The sequence below is a fragment of the Sceloporus undulatus genome, chromosome 5, assembly GCF_019175285.1.
Source record: "Sceloporus undulatus isolate JIND9_A2432 ecotype Alabama chromosome 5, SceUnd_v1.1, whole genome shotgun sequence".
NCBI classification, from domain to species: Eukaryota; Metazoa; Chordata; class Lepidosauria; order Squamata; family Phrynosomatidae; genus Sceloporus; species Sceloporus undulatus.
In genome coordinates, this window is record NC_056526.1 from 188,452,689 (window position 1) to 188,477,438 (window position 24,750).

Sequence of the window (24,750 nt, forward strand, 5' to 3'; positions counted from 1 at the left end):
TTTGACCACGTAACACCTATTCTGAACGATCTACAATGGCTCCCAATTAGCTTCCAGGCACAATACAAGGTGTTGGTTATTACCTTTAAAGCCCTACATGGCTTGGGCCTGAGTTACTTACAGGAACGCATCTCCCTATACAATCCGCTCCGCACTCTTAGAACAAATGGGAAGAAATTGTTAGAGACGCCAGTATCTAAATATGTTTCTACTTCCCCAAATGCATTTAGTATAGTTGCGCCCAGACTATGAAATGGACTCCCAGAGGAGATCTGCCTTGCTACATCCCTGGAAACTTTCAGGAAGGTGGTTAAGACAGAGCTTTTTCAATGTGCATACCCACCTGACCTTCTATGAATTACAGACTGTTTCTGTATGAAACGAGAGCATCTGACCCCATGATTGTTGATTTGATGACTTGCTTTGATGTTTTTAACTGTGGTTTTAACTTGTGTGGTAATTAATATTGTAATGTTTTAACTGTATTTTTTAAACTCTGCTGTGATCCTGCCTCGATCCAATTGGGAGAGGCAGGAAGATATAAATAAACTCTATTAACCTTATACACAGAGCCTGAAGGTAGTTTTAAATACAGTATTTCTAATAATTTTGTGCATGAAACAAAGTTTGTGAACCTTGAGCCATCAGAAAGCAAAGGTATCACTATCTCAGCCATCCTTGAAAGAAGTTTTGGTTTCTGGAATATTTCAGATTTCCAGATAAGGGAGACTGAACCTGTACAGGCAACATGTGGCCTTCCAGATTATGTTGGACTCCTCCCATTATCCTTCACTGGCTATACTATCTAGGGATAAAGGGAGTTGCAGTTCAGGGCTATCCAAAGGGCCACATATGTTGCCCACTTCTGCTTTAAAAGTCTGTGTTCTATCTTAAATTCCTCTTGTGTAGTAAATTGCAATTTAAGGTCTTTTTAGGAAATGACAAATGCATATTCAGTTAACCTTCCATGAGCATGCTAGTGGTGGAATATTAAGAAAAGCATAAGAAAAGCCCTGCTGGATCACAGCAAAGGGCTCTCTATCTAATTCAGTAGTCTGTTTGCATAGTTGTCTTGAGGAAGGCGATGAGCAGGACAAACCCACTGTCTCACATTGCCCAACTGCCTCTAGCACTGGAAGGAGTATTTCTAGCTGACTCTAGTAATTCATATTTAACATTACTATTTATTCACACAAAAAACAAGAGTATTTTAGCCACAAGACATTTCTGAAGTCCACTGTTCTTCTTGGTAGTATTTTATTTATTGACTTAGTATCTACTGTTTTGGTGTTATGACAGGTGTGGAGATTTTGCCCCGTTTATGAGTACACCTTTATTCCTGCCCTGCAAGACATACAGAGAGGCAACTCATGCCACCCCCTTAGTAAGTGCTCTGGGCTCAGGTTCTAGGTTGATCAGAGAATTGCTGTGTTGAGCCAGTTCTGTAATGGAGACGCGTCCCCTCCGACGAATGAACTCAGCCACGGCAGTCATTTCCTCCGGTGTGATGTAGATGAACTTGCCTCGGTCGTCAATTACACCTAGAGAGAAAAAAGGGCCAAACTGGAATTAAATTCCACAGCTTGTGGTTCATTTGTTTAATTGCCTCATTAGAACTTTCCAATCCGTCTGCCTCTAAGGTTTGGGCTAGCTAGGTTGTAAGATACAAAGACTAGGCCTTCAACCTTTAATTGAATAATTGGTGCCATTAGGGTTTTAAATGTGATTTTAAGTGTCCCACTAATTAATCGGTGGAAGGGCCTTTACTCTTGCTTGGCAGGTTCGCCTCCATCACTCTATCACTGCCAGCTGAGACGGGGTCCAAGTGTGAGCGGTGGTGGCAGCTTGTGTCACCCAGAACAGAACATATGGGAGAAGGAACTAATGCCCTCCCCCAATATTAATTTATCCATCAAAATGCAAATGATTTGTTGCAAATGATTTATGCAAATAGTTTATGACACTAATATTTCCTTATTTGTTATTTTATTTTATGAATTTATGAATCTGGTTTGGCAAAGCACACTAAAGTGTCACTATCGAGAAAAATGCTGTTGGATTAGATAAATGGAGCCAACTCAGTCCAAAACCCTGTTTCCAACTGTGAAAAGTTCACAGAAGTACACTAAGATAGCCTGGAGAAGAGACGGTTAAGATGTGCTATGATAGCCCTGTTTAAGTATTTGAAGGGGTGTCACACTGAGGATGGAGCAAGCTTGTTTTCTGCTGCTCCAGAGAATGGGACCTGGAACAATGTATGCAAGTGACAGGAAAAGAGATTCCACATCAACATTAGGAGGAACTTCCTGACAGTAAGAGCTGTTGGACAATGGAATGCACTCCTGCAGGGAATGGTGAAATCTCCTTCCTTAGAGGTCTTTAAACAGAGGCTGGATGGCCATCTGTTGGAGATGCTTTGATTATGAGTTCCTGCATGGCAGAAGGTTGGACTGGATAGCCCTTGTGGTCTCTTCCAACTCTATGATTCTAGAACTTTAAGGGAGCAGATGTCTTGTCAAGTTCCAGTTCCTACTTATCAGTCATAAAGCCTGCTAGTTGGGTGATCCTGAGCCAGATACTATATCTCAGCTGTTCACCTGCCCTGAACATGCAATTTATATAGGCTGGTGTGTGCCTTTAAGTCATTTTTTAATTAGGGCGACCCTAAGGTGACTCTTACCACAGGGTTATCTTGGTAACACTTGTTCAGAGGAGGTTTGTCTTTGCCTTCCTCTGAGGCTGAGAGAATGTGTCTAGCCCAAGGTCAACCACTGGGTTTCCATGGTCAAGCAGAGATTTGAACCCTGGCTTCCAGGGACTTAGTCCAACATTTAAACCACTAAACCACACTGGCTCTCAATCTGTATTAAGAGAGATGTTTTATTAATTCCATTTCTATCCTGTAACTCCTCCAGGGGACCCATTATCCATCATTCTCCAATTCTCCTTTATATCTTCACAACAGCCCTCTGAGGTATGTCAAGCTCAGAGATAACCTCTAGCTCCAGATCACCCAACTAGTAAACTTTATGGCTGATATGCACTCTCCTTAGGGAGGAATATAGAGTCCTTGTGGTCTAGACACATAGTTTGTAATTTCATGTAAAGCATCTTACATCATATAACTTTACATTCTAGTCAAATATTTATGAAGAGCTGAAACTGTTTCTTCTGTATGTCAAACACCTAGATCAGGTGTCGGCAACCCCCGGCCCGCGGGCCACATGCGGCCTGGCGATGCTGGGGGACTGGCCTGAGCCCGGTCCTGCCGGCAATTGCCAAAGGCCCCATGCCGGCGACAAGCAGCGGCAGGACCGGGCCTCTCGCGCAACAGGCCAAAGGTCCCACGCCCTCGCGAGAGAGGCTAAAGGTCTTGCGCGCGAGTGTGTGGGCCCTTTGGGGGGCCGCCAGCCTCCTTCCTCCTTCTCAGCCTCTGTGGAGGCCAGGAAGGAGCCCGTCAGGGGCCGGGAAAGAAGAGGAAGCCTTGGGTGCTGGTGGCCCCCGCCGGCTCTTTCCCGGCCTCTGAGGGTGGAAGTTCCGACCCCGGCATGCGGCCCCACCCCCAGAGGGTGGAAGCTCCCCCCCGGCTTTGGCTCCCCAGTTGTCTGAGGGACAGCAACCTGGCCCCGGCTCAAAAAGGTTGCCTACCCCTAACCTAGATAATACAATTATTTGGTTTAAAATCTATGTAATACAAAGGGTTTGTAGTAGGGTTGTGCTTTTTCTCTTTTTATGATTTGTGTTTTTAAAATATTTTAATCTTCTATTTTTAACTGACCGTTATTCAATTTGCCTTGGATCTTGCATAGGGAGAAAGATGGGGTATAAATCAAATCAATAAATTGCATCTCATGTGCATGTATGTGTGCAGAGCCAGTGTGTGTGTATAGATAGGGTGAACCTATCACAGGATTTCCTTGGTAAGACTGATTCAGGGGAGGTTTGGTATTGTCTTCCTCTGAGACTGTGTGACTGATTTGCCCAAGGTCACCCAGTGGGTTTCCATGGCTGAGCGGGGAATTTGAACCCTAGTCTCCCAGTGTGTTAGTCCAACACTCACTAACAGTATTCTAATTCATGTTATTTTTGTCAACCAGATTTTTTATCTGTTATTACAGTTAGCACTCCATATCCACGGATTTTTTATCCACAGATTCAAACATCCACAACTTGAAAATATTTCAAAAATATATAAATTCCAATAGGCAAGCCTTGATTTTGCCATTTTATGTAAGGCACATCATTTTACTATGCTACTGTTTTTAATGGGACTTGAGCATCTATAGATTTTGGTATCCACGGAGGTTTCTGGAACCAAATCCCTGTGGATACCAAATGGCTGATATTTGCAACACTGCATTGCTGTAAAGTGAAATATAACCTGAATAAAACTGAAAATAAAAATCAGTAGAAGATGTTTAGGTGCTGCACATATATTGTGAGTCAGACATCTGTTTCAATCTAAACAAGACGATCAAACCCCATAATGTTTTCACTGTTACCTGTTAATGTTCCATCTGCCATCAGGTCCTGTACTCTATTAATTGCATCCTGTTGAGGGAAAACAAATCAAGTAAGCAACACACTTCACATTTCCAGGTGCACTGGCACATTTTCAGACAACACACCAGCATTTCAACAAAGGCCCATGCAGTGTCTATTTTGGGGGGCATTCAGAATGCAGCAAAGCCAGCCAAAAAATGAACTCGGGAAGCTGCATTACAGAGTCAAGATGAGTGGTCCATTTAGCTATGTTATCGCCTATGTGATGGGTTTGCACCCTAGATGCCATGTTTGCACCTCTAAAGTCTCCCACCAGTCTCTTAAAAGCCCTCAAATATTTTTTAATTGCTACTTTTGCATCCAAACTATGCAGAAAGCCGCCCACATGTGTAAAAACATGTTGAAATACTCCCACAAGATTTCAGAACCCCATACTATCCCCAAATACATCTGTTTTCTTCAGCAGTCTCGCTTAAAATGGTGACAGAACATGATGCCATTTTGATAGGGCTTGCTGTGGGGGTGCGATCTGGGGGTTGGGTGATCTGGCCACCATACAGTTTTCCAATTTGGTCTGTACTGACACAGAGTAGAAGCTCTCAGTTGTTTCAGACAAGTGAAATCTAAATCTGTGCTAACCTAGTCTTGCAACACTAGACCAGGGACCTTCTAAATGCAAAGCATGTGATTTTGCATGGAGCTTAGCGAGCAAGATATTTTCTATTTGTTTTGGAAGGTGTTGTGTGTGTTTTAAAAAATTATTTCCCTATCTTTTCAATCCATGTTCCATAAAACATCTCATACATTCTACTTTCACTAGGATAGTCAGTCCTGAAGTGGGCAACCTAAAAGCCATGGAAAGTGCAACTCCCAGCCTTTCTCTGTGTCAGTAATAATGCTGCTGCTGCTGCTGTTTATTTCTTACCCCAAAACTGGGATTGAAAGCAGCTTACAGTTTAAAAGAACAATAAAAATCATCCAAAAGTGAGCATAAAATAGAATTAAAATATCACAGTATTAAAACACATCTATACTTCCACATCTTTGTACCACAGCAAGGAGAAATGAAAAAGATAGCAAGTGCATGCAAAAGACAAACAAATGGATTCTTGAACAGACTGAATCCAATTTATCCCTGGAAGCTAAGATGATTAAATTGAGGCTGTTGTACTTTAGCCACATCATGAGAAAGTATGAATCACTGGAAAAGACAATGCTAGGAAAGGCAGAAAGCAGTAGAAAGATAGGAAGACCACACACCAGATGGACAGACTCAATCAGGGAGGCCTGAATTTACACGACTTAAGTAGAGCAGTAGAGAATAGGGGGGCTTGGAGATATCTCATCCACAGGATCGTCAGAGTTGAGGTCAATGTGACAGCAGCTAACAAGTGTATGTACAAAAGCTACCTTATGTTGAATCAAACCCTTGTTCCACTAAGTTCAGTATTTTCAACTCTGATTGGCAGAATCTTCCAAATTTCAGGTTGTATTCTTTCTTAGCCTTACCGGGAAATCCCTGGTACTCCCTTGTGGTCTCTAATCCAAAAACCAACCAAACCGACCGGTTTAGTTTCCAAAATCATATGGGACTAGGTGTCCTCAAGATAGTATGGTGCAATCCAACCGCAATGTGAATAGCAATGCTGTAGACATTGCACAGTGCCATTTGGTTCTACATACTGCAGGTTGCCTATCTGCTTGCTAAAACTTTTATTCCTTCCACCAAATTGTCCCATTTCCCTTTGATAATGACCCTGTGGAAACATCAGCATGCCAGAGGCCATACAGAGGAAGTCTGAGGATCACCTAATCCTATAAACTGTTTTGAAGTGAGGATGGAAGGCAGCAGGAGCATATATACTGTATGAGAGGAGGTGAAACAGGAAGAGACCAACTATGGATGAATGATAATGAAAGGGAGAAACTCCCAAGCATTCTAGGATATTTTAAAGTCTACTTCTGAACTTTTGCCCACCTACGGCCAGTATGCAGCTTCTGAGCACTTTGTGCTGAAGGATCCCTCAATGGTGGGGATCAAAATATGGGTAATCCATGGGGATCAAAGTATGGATGACCCATACCTTGAAACCTCCTGCCCCTCCATCTACCAGCCATCACCCTTTAACTGTCAAAGCTGGATTTTTATCCTTCAGAATTGCACTAAACACAAAATGGACTGGGGAGGAATATTATGAAATCAATACTGTAGGACAAAATTAAGGGAATTCTAAACAAAAAGGGGCATTTTGCTTACACAGGAGAATTTAAGGGTGATAAGGGGATCTCCTTCTCAAATGCCAACACTAGGTCAAGTACACCTGTCACAATTAGAAGGCTTTCAGTGATGGCACTGCTAGCATGGGATGTCACTGTGTAACATGTGTCCCAACCTATAGCATTAGATGTCAGTACAAAGGGAATGCAGTTCTGATCACATCATAACATGTACATCCATGTTCAGCCATATGGGGAGGCAGCTCAATTGTGGGCACTGTACTGGTGATACCATCAGTGGAAGCATCCCCATGATGTCAATGAAAGACTTACTGTTCTGCCTATGGTCTGGCTTGCAAACACATACCTGTGTCCTTATGCCCAGATGGGAAGCCAGGTCTTCCAAGAGAACCACTTTGGCATTCTGTAGGGAAGAGACGAGATTTGAAATGGCTTTATTTTTGACACTTCAACTGTACTGATACATATTGGTCTATGCACAAACTGTATTAAATTAACAGATTAATTTATGACAGAGGTTACAGAACAATCAGGGTTTTGTGTTTGTAACATCAACTTTGTCATACTAGAATCACAAGGCCAATTAACAAGAGCCAAGGGCAACATATTTGTTTAGGAGTGATGCAGGTTACAAAACATTGGTCAGCATGGTATAGTAGTCTGAGTGTTGGACTGCGACTCTGCAGACAAGGGTTTGATCCCTCACTTGGCCATGAAACCCCCTTTGGGTAAGTGACATGCTCTCAGATTCAGGGGAAGGCAATGGCAAACCTCTTCTGAACAAATCTTGCCACACACCCCTCCCCCCAACTTAAGTTGGAAACAACTTGAAGGCACACAACAACATGTGAGAGGAATCAACTGTCTATTGCACCCTTTTAGCCACATACAGGGACAAATATGGGTGAAATCTGCAGGACTCCATCGTGCATATCTACATCTGAGATCTGGGATCCTGACACCTTAAATTAGGGAGGTACAGAAGACGGAAACCCTAAAGTTGTTTTTAAAAAGGTGATTCTTGTCATCAATTTAAATAATTTGATAAACTACCAGGAAGGGCCACTTTACTGTCTGCCCATCTCTGATGTAGAGGAAAGCAAACTTTTACCACATCTAGTGGCACTGCCAAGAGCACCCCAGTTTTAAATGGTACAAAGAAATATTTTGGTTAACAGCTAGTCCTAGATTCAATATGTTGTTTCCTTAATTTTGTTAATAATGTATTTTTAAGCATACAGCTTACTCTGCTGTGTATGCTTACAACCAGGGTAAAATACTCAAACAAAGGCAATAATAAAGTCTAAGAAAGTTGAACAAAACATGGGGATTAATTAAGTTAGTTTCAACTGACATCTTCTCAAGGTGTCATTGACAGACATCAAATAATCTCTGAAATCTGGAAGCCAGTGCTTAATTATTCATAGGATGTCCTACTGAGACTCGTTTCTAAGATGGATGCCTGGTACGTGCCTCTAGTATGATTAACAGTCAGTATTTGATTTACAGTTTATTTGGGGGTGCACAACTTTAGCAAGTCTAGAAGCCCATTTTCTGCCTCTGAAAGCTTCCAAGAGGCTGGAAATCTACTTTTCAGTTTGAAACACACTCACAAACACACAACTTTAATGCTTAATAGTGCAGGGTTGACTAAAGCAACCTATATAAAAGGTGATTTGCCTTTCCTGGAAGATTCTAGGAGAGACAACACACACTCTTTTTATGAGAAAAAGGGTGGCCATAGGGAGCAGATAACTAAAATAACTGTGTATCATCTTTTGTTTTTCCTTCTGCATCTAGGTTGGGTAACCTATGGCCCTCAACCAGGGTCACCAGACATCCTCCTTTTTCAAGACATGTCCTATATTTTAGCCTTCTGTCCATGATGAATTTTAAATTGTCCTCCATTTGGGGAATGACTAAGAAGCATGAATTTACATTTATATTAGTGCTTTTAGTTTTTATTTTGTAATATCCTACATGTTTCTTGAATGTCCCACATTTTGTGGTTCCTTGTCCTCCTTTGCAGTTATGACATCAGGGTCAGCCTGCCCTCAACCTAATTCCAAGTTGGGTGGTGGAGCTGGTAGAAAAAAGCATAGTGAAAATCTGAAAAACTCCACTCACTTTTGGCTCTGGCTTAGGGCTGGCAGGGCACATCCAGGACAAAACTCCTGTAATTCATGGACAGATAGTGCAATAGGATGACGTACCATAAAGCTCAATCAAAAAGATCCACCAGGGGGATGATGGTATCTGTCCTCCCCCACCCTTAAACCCCAACTTTCAGCCATAGTTGTCTTCGCCTTGCTGGTGGAAGGCAGGGAAGGAGGGTGGAGGGATATAGAGAGGGATATGTCTTTGATGGCATGGGATCGTAGATAAAAATGTTGCTTGATTTATTGTGTATGAGGTAAGAGCTGTTGGGAGCAGGGAGAGAATCGAGTGTTGAAGTGGATGCTGACTGGTGGAACATTTGAGATTTTCATGGGACAGCAGACTGAACGGAGTCAGTTTTGCTGCTGGTTCAAGAGCAGTGCAAGGAGAAAATGTGTTTAAGAAAGTGTCTGGAGTAAGATTAGGGTTGGAGGGAGAGAGAGGAGTTTGAGTTGTATTAGTAAGGGTCTGATTTAGCTTGAGATGAGAGTGTGGTGTTTCAAATTATCTATACACACTAGCTAGGCAGACAGACAGATTACTGACTGTATTTTTTAACTTTTGTGCATGTTTTTACTGATTTGTGTGCATGCATACACACACACAATCTGCTATCTTACAAATAAAGTCCTCTGGACTCACTATCATTCTGAGAGCTGTATTACAGACAAGATGTATGTGGTGGCAGCACTGAAGGTGAAAGGATGAGGTCCTGCTGGGAGATAAAAGTGCTATCAATCTTCACAGGGATCTTAGAGGGCATTTAGACTGACCTCACAGTTGGTGTCACATAAGCGGGACAGGAAGAAGTCTTTAAGTACAGAAGAGGTGGTGATCAGGGAAAGCCCTCATACTGAGTGTTTGCACTGAACACTAGGAAAGCCTTCACATTTGGTGGGTTAAGGATAAAGACCCCCTCCCCCACATTTGGCCACAGTGGTGGGACTGCTGGAGAGGAAGCCTCACAGTTGGAGGCACTGGTGTGGAGTCGAAAATCCGACATTTGTACACAGTGGTGTGATAAAGGGTGGAAACTCAACATTTGGCATAGGCAGCAGTAGGATATAAACTGAGTTCCCTACATTTGGTGGTAGGATTACTCAGGAGTAATCCCCACAGTATCCCTGCTCTCCACTGGCCAGACAACAGCTATGCTGGGAAGATGCAGTTATGGCTGAAAATTGGGATTTGCAAGGTGAGTGAGGAAAGGGCCTTTATGCCCAGTTGATGGAGTTTTATGGAATCTCATCTTGCTCCAAGATCTGTTAAGGATTAAAATTACAAGAGGCCCATCCTGTATCCAATGTGGCAACTGTATTCTGGCTGCAGCCACTATTGGGTCTGGCTATGCCCACCTTGCTTGCACCCCTACAACTGACTCATCCTGAGCATCATCAGTGGTCTTTCATTGGAAGGGGGAAAAAGCAGTAGAGTATGAAGAAAATTACTTTAAAATGGAGCGCTTAAAGGCATTTAACAACCTGGAAAAATCTATAAAGAGAGAGAAGGAAACTGCTGTACATGTCAAAGGCTGAGATTAATGCTACATGTGGTGGAGAGTGAAAATGTGGCTAGGTACTGGAAGACGAGCACTGGGAGCAATCGATGAAATATTAAAGTAGAAATGGAACCGAAAGTGTGCCTCTTATGTGTTGCTTTAAAATTATGCCTGTTAAAGAAATAACCACTAGCTTTATACACCTTCACAATGGCTCACAATACATTATGTAAGAGCATGGAAAACAAAGTTCTAGAAAGACTGAAGGGTTGTGAAAAATGGAGCACCAAAAAAAATGACTAAATTGATTGCGTTTGGAAGGAATTCAAAGAAGACTTTGAGAAGCTGGAATCCAGTCATTTGGTAGCTAAGATTAAAACTGGGGTTTGAATTAATGGAAAACATAAATGCTACTGTGAAAAAAGTACAGTCTGGGGTTTGGTTTAAGATGTGTGAATTGTGTATTTAAATTTGTGTAAATCATACCGAAGACAGAGAACTGTGGTGTCTGTCAGGCTAATGTCTACATTTGGAGGTGAATTCACAAAGTTTTATTATGCTGTTGTTTCTTCACATGCATGGAACACATCCAGGGGTAACTGTGTTGGCCATATAGCAAAGTACAATAACATTCAAAATCCACCAAACAGTGGCAGCCTGCACCTGCCCCTTTCCCCGACGGATCAGGGCTTCAGCGGCCACAGCGGCAGCCCAGAGGCCCCGATCCGCCGCTTTTCCAGGCCATGGGGAAGCTTCATGCCCCAAGGACACCCTGACAGCGGCAGCCGTGTAAAAGCTGTGACAGTGATACAAGCACTGTTTCAGAGTTCCTTGTGGCGCCGTTGAAAGGGTGCCACAAGCGTCCTGCAGCGGCGCACGTGCATCATGCCCGCGCCGCTCCATTTGGAGGCGGCCCACTCTGACATCGTAATGGCAGCGCCCATATAGACAGGGCGCCGCCATTACCACGCTGCAGTTATGTGATAGGGTTAGGAGGCGCCTGTAAAGGACGTCCCGAGGCAACCCTAGCATGTATCCAGTCTGGATATCGCCAGTGATACCTTTATTGGGTATGTATGTGCATATGTACTGTGAAATAACCTCTTGACTCATGATGACCCCATGGATTTTATAGGGTTTACTCATTATTCCTTATATGCATTTTGCTTTATGAAGCACTTCTACCTATCCTGAAGCCTAGATACAAAGCTGGCTAAGAAACCTCCCCTTTAACTGATTTTCATACCAGCAGAAAACAGGCCTTAAGAAATGGGGGGAAAGAACCTTTAAAAATAAATCCTTATTTTCATTGTTTGGCTTTTTAATAATAGAATCATAGAGTTGGAAAAGACCCCAAGGGTCATCCAGTCCAACCCCATTCTGCCATGCAGGAACAAAGAATCAAAGCACTCCTGACAGAGGGCCATCCAGCCTCTGTTTCCAAAGAAGGAGATCCCACTACACTCCAAGGAAGTGTAGTGTGTTCCACTGTCAAACAACCCTTATAGTCAGGAAGTTCTTCCTAATGTTGAGGTGGAATCTCTTTTCCTGCAGCTTGCATCCATTGCTCCAGGTTCAAATCTATGGAGCAGCAGAAAACAAGCTTGCTCCATTTTCAATATGACACCTCTTCAAATAATTAAAAGGGGCTATTAAATGAGCTCTTAACCTTCTCTTCTCCAGGCTAAACATACCTAGCTCCTTAAGTCTCTCCTCATAAGCCATGGACCCCTGACCTTTCAGCATTTTGGTTGCCTTCCTTTGGACACATTCCAGTTTCTCAACATCCTTTTTGAATTGTGGTGCCCAGAACTCGACACAGTATTCCAGGTGGAGCCTGACCAAAGCAGAATAGAGTGGCACTATTGCATCCCTTGATCTAGACCAGGGGTAGGCAACCTGCGGCCCACAGGCCGGATGCAGCCCACGGGCCGGATGCGGCCCGGCAAGGCCTTGGGACTGGCCCCAGCCCGGTCCTGCCGCCGATTGCCGCCGGAGCCTTTGGCCTCTCGTGTGAGGGCGTGGGGCCTTTGGCCTATCAGGAGGAGGCGGACAAGAGGGGGGCAAGCGGCAGGCAAGGGGGGCAATTGTCTATAGAAGCCTCCAAAACATGCATTTATATTAACATTTTTTTAAAAAAGCAGCATTTTTGTGTCCTCCATTTTAAAAAAAGTGTCCTCCATTTTGTCCCGGTTTATTTATTTATATGATTCTTAAAAAAATTATTTAATTATTTATTTTTTGGCTTCGGCCCCCCAGTTGTCTGAGGAACAGCAACCCGGCCCCTGGCTCAAAAAGGTTGCCTACCCCTGATCTAGATACTGTACTTCTAGTGATGCATCCTAGAATTGCATTGACCTTTTATCTGCTGCATCACAACTGCTCATGTTCAACATGTGGTCTACATGTTTGACATGTGGCCTTGCCTGAAAGAAGAAAGCCCTCCCTCCATCCACCACCCAGAGGGAGAGAGAGGTAAGCCAGCTCCATTGGGCTTAATGAGGGTAAGAAGAAGGGCCCTCCTTCAGTCCATCTGCCATGGTCTAGGCCTCCGAGGGAGAGAAGATCTGCTGGACTTTCCCCCTTCCCCACTGCCATTCCCTTCTCCTTTTGTGTCTTGTCTCTTTACACTGTAAGCCTGAGGGCAGGGAAATGTCTAATTAACAATTTGTAAGCTGCTCTGATAGCCTTTTGGTTGAAAAGTGGGGTTTAAAATAATAGTAGTAGTAGTAGTAGTAGTTGTTGTTATTATTAGTATTATTGGACTTCTAGTATTCCTTTCACATATAGTCTTGTTCAGGCATGTGTCCCCCATCCCATATCTATGCATTTCATTTTTTTTCTGGCTAAATGCAGTACCATACATTTATCCCTGTTGAAATTCATTTTGTTAGTTTTGGTCCAGCTTTCTAATCTATTAAGGTCATTTTTAATTTTGATCTCGTCCTGTTGAATAACACTGGGCCCAGAAGAGAACCCTGTGGCACCCCACTGGTCACTTCTCTCCAGGATGAAGAGGAGCCATTGCTCAGCATCCTTTGGGTGATGTATATAATTTATTGTTTTAATTCAATAGATAGCTTGGTTGCATTTTGACAATAACTTTTTATATGTTTTAACCTATATTTTGTCTGTATGTTTTCTTTTTTGTAAGCTGTCATCAAGTCCCAGCTGCAATGGGAAATACAGAATATAAGTAAATAAAGTGGTAGTAGAAACAGTAATAGTACAGTTGGCCCTGTATATCCACAGATCTGCATCTGTGGATTCAGCCACCCATGGCTTGAAAATATATATATATTTAAAAATAATCCCATAAACAAACCTTGATTTTGCTATTTTATATAAGGGACACCATTTTACTACGCCACTGTATATAATGGGACTGGAGAATCCATAAAAAATTTGGTATCCACAGGGAAATCCTGGAAATCCAGATAAAACCTGAGCTCACAGGTTCTCTAATTATGATGTCAGATACAGCCAAGCTCGAGAACTGAGTATTATGGACTGAGTAAATTGAAACCAGTCCATGAAAACCAGTTCTCAGAGCTTGGGACTGCCAGAGTTCTACAAGCACATCTTCATTTAAAATGAATGATACAGGGTAAAAACATAAAGATAGGTCAATCCTATGGCCCTGATGCACCAGGCAGCAGCTTTGACAAGACAAAGACCAGCCTGATGAGGTCCAGACTCTTGGCAATTCCAGCCACAAAATAGGTAGCAAGTGAAACAGCAAACCCAGGCAGGCAGCTAATCCCAACACTGCGCTCTATCCATGCCCCATCCATCCCTGTTCAGCGAAAGCACTAGTCAACAGACAGGTATAATGTCATCCTAACCTGTCCCCGAACATCTTCAGACAAGCAGTGCAGATGGAAGCAGAACTACAATGCCTCCCCTGGGAAGAGAGGAAGGCTTAGTAGTTTTACCAGAGTAGCCAATGATTCCTGCAGCCCCAGCCCTGTAGAACATGTAATCCCTGAAGAGCCAATATAATTTCAGGAGGTTTGTGTAGGAAAAGGGAACCCCATAAAACTGTACTCTACAGCTGCAGTTTCAGCTCAGAGGGGCTGCAATCTACAGAAGCTGATCCTATTTCTACTGTGGCATGGGCACCAAGGTGGGTGAAGGGGCCATGTCTAAAACCAATTATCTATTTATTTATATTCTGCCTTTTCCCCAGACTGAGACTCAAAGCTGCTTAAAACAATTTTTAAAAAAGGTTAAAAATACACATGATCCCGAAAAAAATTAAAACCAGGTTAAAACATGTATCATTAGAACACACATACATCACCAGCTCAACAATTAGCAATATCCAATGCATTGCGTAAGATGGGCCTTATGTAATCCCTTATCAAATGCATGTCAGAATAGAAAAGTCTTTGCTTGTCTGAGAGACGAAAGTAGGGAGGCTGCCAGTCTAACTTGTCTGGGAAGGGAGTTCCAGACCCTGGAAGCAGCCACTGAGAAGGCTCTGTTTCCCATATTCCCACCAGATGTATTTACGAGGGAAGTAGGACAGAGAGAAGGGCTGCCCCAGCAGATCTCAGAACATGGGTTGTCTCATAAGGGAGAATACAGTCCTTCAAATAACTTGGACCTAAGACATGTAGGGCTTTAACCAGTACTTTGAATTCTGCCCAGAAACAGACTGGCAACCAAGGTTAAGCTGTTGCAACAATGCCATCCCAGGTCCCACTACAGTGACCAAGCTGATGAGTAAATATCAGCAATCTCCTCCACGGAGGCTTCTTATACCTGATGGTTGCTTATATCCTTTAGATTTATAGCAAGATGCTATAAGATGGTTACTAGATCTGCAGCACCAGAAAAGGAGAGTATTTCTTTCTTTAAAATTAAATCTTAGAAAATTAATAAAATTAGAGAGAGTAACATACAGTACCTTGATGTAGTCAAGTAGTTCTGTTAGAAAGCTACGGGACTGAGCAGAACAAGAGAAATGGTCATTAGTCAAAAGGAGACGTGTGTTCAAGAAATTAACATGGCAACTGTGATAAAGCAAATGAAGGAAACCTGTTCTGTTTATAAATCTACAGAAATAAGATACAACAGTAAAAGAAGGTTCTTGCATTTAAGTATACTCTAAAGGGTCCCAGGACTGATTAGGTGTGAATGGATGCTTCTCCTGTTTTGGAAACATCCAAAAATTCAGGCATCAGTTTCTTATAATTTTTTTTCTGAATTAGCTTAGAAAACATTCCATCCACTGCCATAACTATATTATATGCCATGAAATCACCCCCTGATCTGACTCATAGATGTGAAAATATACAGTACTGCATTTTAAAAGCTTATTCACCATTACAGATTCTATACGTAACACTACTTCTCTTTTCTAACAGTGTGGATCGGAGTGTTAGCTCACTTTTCCTGGGCTTTTGGAATGACAAATAAGATAACACACATCCTCGAATAAAACAATTAAAAAAAAACTTTGTAAATATACTATGAGAAAAGGACTACCACTTGATATTATAAGCTTTCAATATAAAGGGGGGAAGCAAAAGCATTTTGATTTAGGACAAGATGGCACTTTATATCTAGTGACCTTGGAAGGTTTTCACACGTTCATGACTCTGTTATTGAAGAAACCATTTCACACCCGGCCTTCCAGGACATTCTGCTCGTCTTGCACCCAAGGGCAACATTTAGCCTGCAATATTAACCAGCTGCAATGATCAACATAAAAGAGAGCTTGGCTAAAATTATGCCTTTTGTTCAATGATTCAACAGAGGTGTCCACAGAATAACTAAGGCCCCACAGAGTGTGGGTGTTGAATTTTGAACATAGGGTGTTTCTAATACCATTTTTGATCAATATACACCCAAAGCAGAAGCTTGGGTTCAGAGCAGGGCTAAAGAAGTGTGTGTGTGTGTGTGTGTGATGGTCAAGTATTATTAAAGCATTAAAGACAGGCTAACAACAAAAGATCATAATCAGAAGCTTTGATACCTGTGCTTGTTACAAAGAGTAAATTAGACAGCTTTGATTATGAGATAATGACATAAAAATAGATTTATTTTCCTATGTCTTTCCCAAAAGAAGTTCAGAAATGTGTACCTGTGTTCTCTCCCCTTTTAGACCAATGGTAAATCTGTGAGGGGTCAGCTGAGGCCAGAACAACCTCAGTACAGTAATGTTTTCTATGTTGCTTGAGACCTAGACATTTGAGGGAGGTTAGGTCTGTTTGGGATCCCTTCTCCATGCCCCACCAGTGAGGTCAATATACTATGCTGGGACATGAGAGGGGGCCCTTTCACCTGTGGTACCCTAACAGTAGAATGCTCTCCCCCTGGAGGACTCATTTTGTTGAGGTGTCAAGTGAAAATTTTGTTGTTCATTAAGGCCTTTAGGCCTCATTAATGTATCGCAAATACTGGTGTACATAGTTCTGTAAACTTGTTTCATCTTTTAAATCCATTTTAAACTCATGATTATGTTTAATAGTTATCATCTTCATCATCATCATCATCATCATCCATGGGGGTAGAATTCAGAGACATAGCTGAGTTACTCTGGAATATCAGTATGCAAAGAGATCTTGTAGCACTTTTCCGAAAGAGGTTGTAGCATGAACTTTCACAGATTTAAGTCTATTTCCTCCAAGCATCTGAGGAAGTAGACCAAGTCTACAAAAGTTTATGCGACAACTTCTTTTGCAGAGTTAGTCTCAAAGGTGCTACAAGATCCCTTTGTTTAATAAGTCTGAGTGAAGCTTTGAACCTGGCTTTTCTATGCCTTAAGACAGTTTATTCTAACTGCAAAGAAGCCACTGAAGTCTGATTGTGTCCATGTTTGGAGACATCTACCATAGTGGTTTTCCATCTTTGCTTCTTGAGATGTTTTGGACTTAAGCACCCAGAATCCCTGACTATTGGCTGTACCACTTGGGACTTCTGGAAGATGTTATTATTGTAACTACTGTAGGTGGAACACACTTGGCTGCTAAGGCTGTCCCTGACCAATGTAGGACTAGGAAAACAGTTGCCCTCACTTCTGCCTTTGCTAGTAAATGATACCACAGCAAAATAAATAAATAAAGTACACTGACATTTTCATAGTGGAAATATTTTAAGCGTGGTCAGATGATGAGCAGTGAATTAGCTATATTTGATTGATCAACTGGCTGTTATGCCCATCCTAGCTGTGTGCATACATCTCCAGGTTGCCTGTTGACTTATGGGAATCTCATTAATTTCATAGGGTTTTCTTAGGCAACGAATATTTAGAAATGGTTTTGCCAATTTCTTCTTTTGAAATGCAGCCTACAGCATCTGGTATATGTTGATGGTCTCACATCCAAATACTAGCCAAGGCTGATGTTGCTTGGTTTTCAAGATCAGGTGGGATTTGGTGCCTATAGGGAATTTAGGATGGGAGACCAGCCAGTTGACCAGTGAAATATAGCTGAGAATCATATAATTGATCTGTTTTGTATATGGTTTGCTCTTAAGCATTTCTTTTTTCCAGCACTATGCCACAGCCCTTGATCTGATTGTTCCAGGATTCTTCCTAGTCTTACATCTGGGCAGAACACTCTCCTCACACCGTTTTCTCTCTCACCTACTTATTTCAGTTCCATTTTAGCTGGAAATAAATGGTCTCAGACTCAACTTTCCCAACTTCTGTTCCAGGTCTAGAGCAAACTCCCAACCTCCATATCAGATAGTATAGCCTACCTCCTCCTCTGTCATGGCTTCATCCAGCCCTTCCTCTTCCACCACAAAGCTCTCCTTGAGCTTGAGATATTCCTCGTACTCCCGCTGTTCCTCCTCTTCTTTTGCCTTCTTCTTTTCTTCCTCCTGAAAGAAAGAACAGTGCTGGTAATTACTGTATTATTAAATGTTTGCAATGCATATCTAGCCATTTCAATATGTCTCAGGGCAAAGTATGTGCCATCAACAGATGCTGTAATAAAACAATGTTTAAAGCCCAAAGAAAGATATCAACAATGTTAGATTTTTTTAAAAAAGGTGAAAACAAGAATAATGTTGCTTTCAATTTTCAGCAGCTACCAAGTTAGTTAAATTCAGGCCAGACTCCCCTTCAAAAGAAAAAAAAAAGAGGACTCAAATAATTGGAGGGAGCAGAGTACAATAGCAGAGCCAATATTTCATATGCAGAATGTTCCAGGTTCAATTCTAGGCATCTCCAGCTAGGACCAGGAAGGAGGACCTCTGTGTAAAACCCTGGAGAGATGCTGTCAGACAGAACACATAATATTGAGCAATATGGATCACTGGTCTGACTTCAGTGGAAATGGAAGCATATTCTTAGGGTTTACTATCTAGCACACCAAATTCTTAAATCACCAAACTTTCTACTTACCTTGCTATGGGGATGGTACATAAATTAGACCAGAGAAGGGGCATCTCTGGTTCACACTGCTGAGCTGAAAAGGTGTCCCTTTGACCCTTCTTTTTCTGTGACTTGCTAACCAAAAGGAGGCAAAGCTCTTTCATGCACGCTGATTCTTATACAGCAAAAAGTTCTGCCAATTTGCATAACCGATGTGCTGCAGACAGTAGGAAGTCCCTGCCTTCCTAGCCCAATATGTCCTTTTTCTGTGATCAGGTCTGGCCACGATCTGGTGCAAGATGAGGAGCTAAATTTCTAAACTCTGCAAAGTTGCAATCTTGCTTCCTACTGTGCACCTAATGTGACTTAGCTGCCACAATTAAACTGAGAGATACACTTCTACAGTGTTGTGATAATCAATACATAAAATTTTACATCTCTTTTTTAGCTAGATCAATAGAAAAACATCAATTTATGTACATCAGCAAGAGGGTCCAAATTGTGTTCAGGCTTATAGGTAAAGAGCTATTTCTCTTGAGCAGTAAGAATAAAACAGAAAGGCTCTGAACATGCGAACAGCATCTTCTCATCCAACATTACAAAATCGAGAAGGGCTAGAAGCCCATATGCCTGAGTTTTTGCAGGCCACTTTCTGGAAGTTAAATATTACCAGAACTTGCCAGGCATTCCCAGCACAGCACCTGTTTTCAAAACTAGGGTCATAAAAGTTAGGAGTCACATATTACTTTTCCCAAAGAATTCTACCCCTGATTTTTGTTGCTGCTCTGAAGCAGCTCCCTTCACAGTCCAGTCCAGTCTCATATGTTTTCACAGCTTTAAGACAAAATCATGGCAAGGTAAAGACAAAACAGGGAGCATAAAAGAGTTCTTTCATATAGCTTATTAAGACAACCAATTTTTTGAAGCAACCCCTCTTTCTTCTTAAAAGAAAATCTAACTGCAGCTGGAATGAAGCTGCACAGAAACATGTAGATGTTTCCAAAAGAATATACTATCAGGGGGAGGTGGGATGATAGGAGTTGCTAGGAGAGAGAAGCAGCTTTTCCTACAGAGAGCTAGAGAAACAAACCAAGTGGAATGGGAGAAAACTGAAAATGAAGTGCCACTGCCTTGTAGCACCAGATCCGCAGGAAGTAATAGAGGATCTAGGTGGTGTGGTCGATGGATTTGTTTATGTGTGTATTGCATCAGGTTGATTTTCATTATAAAACTCAGAAACCAAATGGTAAAAATTTGGAAAATTTCATGATAGATGTGTGCAGTATAACAGTGAATAAGAACAGAATACAGGGAAACTGAAATGTGAAGAAAGAACCAACACTAACGTGGAAGGAAGTCAAAAGTGATTTAATGACTTGTAGAAGATTATAACAAAAGAATTTTAAAATGTATGATACAAATATTGTAGTACCACCCTAGGTTGTAAACTATTAATACATACATTTCTTTTATGTATATTTAGAAAGTATTTTACACACACACACACACACACACACACATTATTTTCTACTTTCTTTTGTTTTTAATAAAAAGATGTGTAAATAAAAGAGGTGGTGTAGTGTAAGTGCTCTATGGCTAGCCTTGAAAAGCAGTGAAAAGCAAGTTACTCTCTTTTCTGAGTTACTGTTGTTGTTGTTGTTGTTGTTGTGTGCCTTCAAATCACTTCTAACTTACAGCAAGCCAATCACAGGGTTTTCTTGGCAAGCCCTGTTCAGAGGGTTTTTGCCAGTGACCTCTGAGGTTGATAGCATGTGACTTTGCTGAACGGCATTCACTGGGTTTTCATGGCAGTGTGGGGGATTCAGACCCTGATTTCAAAGTCAACATTCAAACACTACACCGCACTGGCTCTTGTTTTCTGCATAACTGTGCCAAATTTTGTTTCTAAAATTTAAAAGTTACTTTTTGGAGAACAGCACCCCTAACCCTCACCATGGCCATGATGTTGTGTTAAAATCTAACTTTATCTAAACTCTGGAATTGGTCCATTCCCTCCTATAAATATGAAGATTGGTACGGAGTCTTGAGAGTCAGCGTGGCATAGTGGTTTGAGTTGGTTGGTTTGAGCACAGTCGATTGAGAGCTGGTTTGAGTGGCATAGTGGTTAAAGTGTTGGACTCTGGAGACCAGGATTCATTCCCAGTTCAGCCATGAAACCCAATGGGTGACCCTGGGCAAGTCTCACTCTCTCAGCCACAGTTAAAGGCAAGAGGCGAACCTCCTCTGAACAACTCTTGCCAAGAAAACCTCATGATAGGGGCACCATAAACCGGAAACAATTTGAAGGCACACAACAAGAACAACAAATGAAGTCTTAAATGGTGTAGTGTAGAAACGATCCAATTTTTTTTTAAACAAAACAGAACACCTGGATTACAGCAATTTAAATGCAACAGGTGTATTCTTCACTGAGTGGTATTAGTCATACTTAATAAAGATCACTTGAATCAACAGAAACAGTTAGTCTGGACTCACTTAAGCCCTACTGATCTTAGCAGGTCTATCCTGGGTAAGACAAAATCAGGATCTAACCTAAGGATGTAGCTTTGGGAGAGGCAATATGCATTGACAGTGCTTTAACTGTCATGGCTCCATCCTATGGAATCCTAGGACATGTAGTTTGCTGTGGCATTAGAGCTCTCTGACAGAGAAGACTAAATAGCTCTCAAAACTACAAATCCCATTAGTCCATAGTGTTGAGTCATAGCACTATCAAGCTGCATTAATTCTGCAGTGTAGATGCAGCCTATGTTGTACACATGCATTACTGGAGGCTGGTGGCTTTCAGGACAGTGGGACAGTGAATCTGATCTGGGTATTAGTCTAAACTTTCAATAACTATCCAAAGTTTTGAAAAACATCCCTTGCAAGTGGAAAGAAAACAATGACAAGTGAAATACATAGCATTACTTTTATGCTTACAATGGCCTCAGTCCTACAGATTTTTGAGTGGTGAGTGAACACATAGGCAAACAATGCTAATTTCACGAGTCTTCTCAAATGGTGACTACCAACAGGATTCAGGCCACAGTATTCAAGTTAAAGTTGAAGACTAATTTACAACTTTTCCTTTTTTTCTTTTCTTTTCTTCATGTGGGAAGCATAAGTAAATTTGTAAGAAGCCTTCCTTTAATCTCTTAAAGCAGTGTTTAAAACTGTTGGTTTGAAATAGGGTTGGCTTGTAAACTGAGAAAGTATGCAAGGTGAAAAAAGTGCTGTGCAAAAGGCGGCAGGTTTGCATCATATGCTACTTGCAAACTGAAGTAGGTGACACATTTGTTCTCTTGCTAATAGAATATCTGCGGTGAACCATTTCCTCCACCAAAAACTCTCCAGGGGCAAAAGGGAAATTCCCAGGGCTGTGCAGTGCTGAAGCAAAGAGCCATTGCAAGCTGAGAATATCTTTCACGACCACTGGGACTTTTGAGAGGAAAGAAGGTATTTAAAAAAGAAATGGTTTCAAAACCCAGAAGCAATGGGGGCACGTACTTGGAACCCCACCTAAAATTATGACCACGAAATTGACACATCTGCACTCCTAAAAACATAAAAGACTATTCCCAGCAACAGGTTTTAAAAGACATGCACACATGAGCACCCAAATACTGGTCTAGTGTTGCGAAGGTAGGGATGTAAAAATAAATATAAGGACTAGCAAAATGGCATTAGTGACCCCACTGGTATGGGCAATTTCTTCCTTGTCCCCCAAAAGTTGTCTTACACCCAGGGGAAGGAAACCATATTTTGTTGGACTGGAAGTCCCAGCAGCCCCAGATGGCATGTCCAAGGGTCAGGAATGCTGGGAATGACTGTCAAACAACATCACTAGGGTAACATGGGTCCATCTCGGACTGACAATGGAAATTGGTGTGTGGAGAGGTAACTGGCACTAGTCTAGGGACTGCAACACTGAGTAGTGCTTCCATATACCTTTTCAGCCATGCGTGTACCTTCAAGTTGCCTGTTGACTATAGCAACTGCACAAATTTCATAGTTTTCTTAGGCAAGGAATCCTCAGAGGAAGCTTTTTCCAGTTCCTTTCTCCGAAATATAGCCTACAGCACCTGTCAGTCCCCCACCCAAGTACTAACCAGGGCCAACCCAGCTTAGCTTCCAAGATCAGATGGGATCTGGTGCCTTTAGGGAGTGTTTCTGTGTGTGTGCCTCCAAGTTACCTGTTATGGTGACTCATAAGGTTTTCTAAAGAAAGGAATATTCAGAGATGGTTTTGTAAGTTCCTTCCTCTGAAACATAGCTTTGCAGCACCTGATATTCACTGAAGGTCTCCCTTCTAAGTACTAATCAGGACTGACCCTGTTTAGCTTCCAAGATTAGATGGGAACAGGGGTCTTTACAGTATTTAGGCACTATCTTAGTGACAGTGCACTAAGAATCCACTACCTTGATTCAGGCCCTCAGTAAGCCATTGAATTTGTTAATTTATTATAATTCAGCAAGGCCATGTTTTGGGATTTCTGGAATATGGTATATCCATAGAAAAACATGTGTCATTCTTGGGGACAGATAGATCCTGCAGGCTATTCTCACCATATATACGTATAAAATGTGCCTTCCATGGGAGTAGCACACAACTCTCTTCCCTTGCATCTCAATATGTCCTGATTCCATGCATGACCTTTGGTCTTCCATCAGCTTCAACTGTCTTAGAACCTTTAAATGTCACTTTTTAAATTATCTTGCTGCTTGTTATGCTTGTCATTTTCTCCCAGTATGTCCACATCATATCAACTCTTGTCTCTTTAAAGCTCACCTTCTCCATGGCTTTAAAAAAATCAAACCATACTCCTCATTCCCTATAAAATCAAGCCTGAGGCCAGAACGCATTTATCATAAGGCTTGGGGGGGGGGAGCTCCCAGAATCTCTCTCTTGCATGGGCTGCATCTGCACTGCAGAAATAAAATAATCTCACACCTCTTGAACTACCATAGGTCAAAACCCAGAATTCCATAGCATTCAGACATGACAGTTAAAGTAGTATTATTTCTGCAGTGCAGATGCAGCACTGGTCAGCAGCCATACCAGCTGAGGGATTGCAGAACCAGCAGGCCCAAAATTAACTTTTCTAATCTCTGCTAGGGAACAAACTTCACTGAACTCAGTGAGATTGACTTCTGACTAAAGTGATTATGATTACTCTTTTAATATGTGCATTCACACTCTATGCCTTCCTGCTCTTTCCTGTAAATTTTAGACTGTAAATCCATGGGAGAAGCACCCTTTTAGCTTCAAAGTAGAGAATGAATTCCAGTTCTGCTTTTTCTCTTTCCAATCTACCTTTGTAATTCTTTTGTTCAATGATCTCTGTTCTGAGGTCTGAGATGGAATGCCCAAGGAGATTGAAATGTTCTGCCACCTGTTTTTGTGTATTCCCATTCCTGATATCTGATTTATGTCTCTTTATCCTCTGGCACTGGGATTTGGAGATCTCTCATTCATAGGATCGCCAAAAGTCAGAAGTTGGCTTGATGGCAATCAACAACAACAACAACAACGTTTTAAATCAGATAACAATATTTAGAATATTTCCAGCAAATTTTCTACGTTTTCTAGAAAACCCAAATCACCAACATCTGCCCTGAGACTACCACATTGTAAACAAGCAGGCAACTAGCCTCTTCCACTAACAAAGGGAATGCTGTGCACGCCTTTCATTTTATATTACTGCAACTGTTTCAAGCTGCCTTGAGAACCGTTTGATCAAAACCCAGAGCATAGATCTTCAAAAGAAATAAATAAAACAATCTTCTGATCTTAACTCAGAGCAGAAGCAGGTGTGTGTATGCAAATGGACTGAAAGCAGAATAGCACTTGGTATTGTTGTTTACAGGCATTAACAGCAGCAGCCTATTTTCATCTAGCAAGCAGGAGAGGAGATGCTTGTGAGACTGTACAGCATATACAGGCATACCTCAATTAACAAAGCGTCGCACAGTGGAACTACTTTTTTTTAACAAAGCCTTTTTACATCTACCTCGTCCCCAC

The 24,750-nt window shown here is 41.7% G+C and overlaps 1 protein-coding gene across 3 annotated transcripts in view; it reads right to left on the reverse strand.

Moving 5' to 3' along the window:
* Positions 1-1,240: 1,240 nt before the first annotated feature.
* DDRGK1 (DDRGK domain containing 1) overlaps positions 1,241-24,750 on the reverse strand; it is a 36,393-nt gene continuing 12,883 nt past the window's right edge. For all 3 annotated transcript variants that reach the window (XM_042468587.1, XM_042468588.1, XM_042468589.1), the window contains exons 5-9: positions 18,107-18,229; positions 15,309-15,347; positions 7,088-7,144; positions 4,503-4,551; positions 1,241-1,541 (exon numbers count right to left, since the gene is read on the reverse strand). In XM_042468587.1, the coding sequence (XP_042324521.1) occupies positions 1,369-1,541; positions 4,503-4,551; positions 7,088-7,144; positions 15,309-15,347; positions 18,107-18,229 (441 nt within the window). In that variant the 3' untranslated portion in view covers positions 1,241-1,368. The remainder of the gene's footprint in view (positions 1,542-4,502; positions 4,552-7,087; positions 7,145-15,308; positions 15,348-18,106; positions 18,230-24,750) is intronic.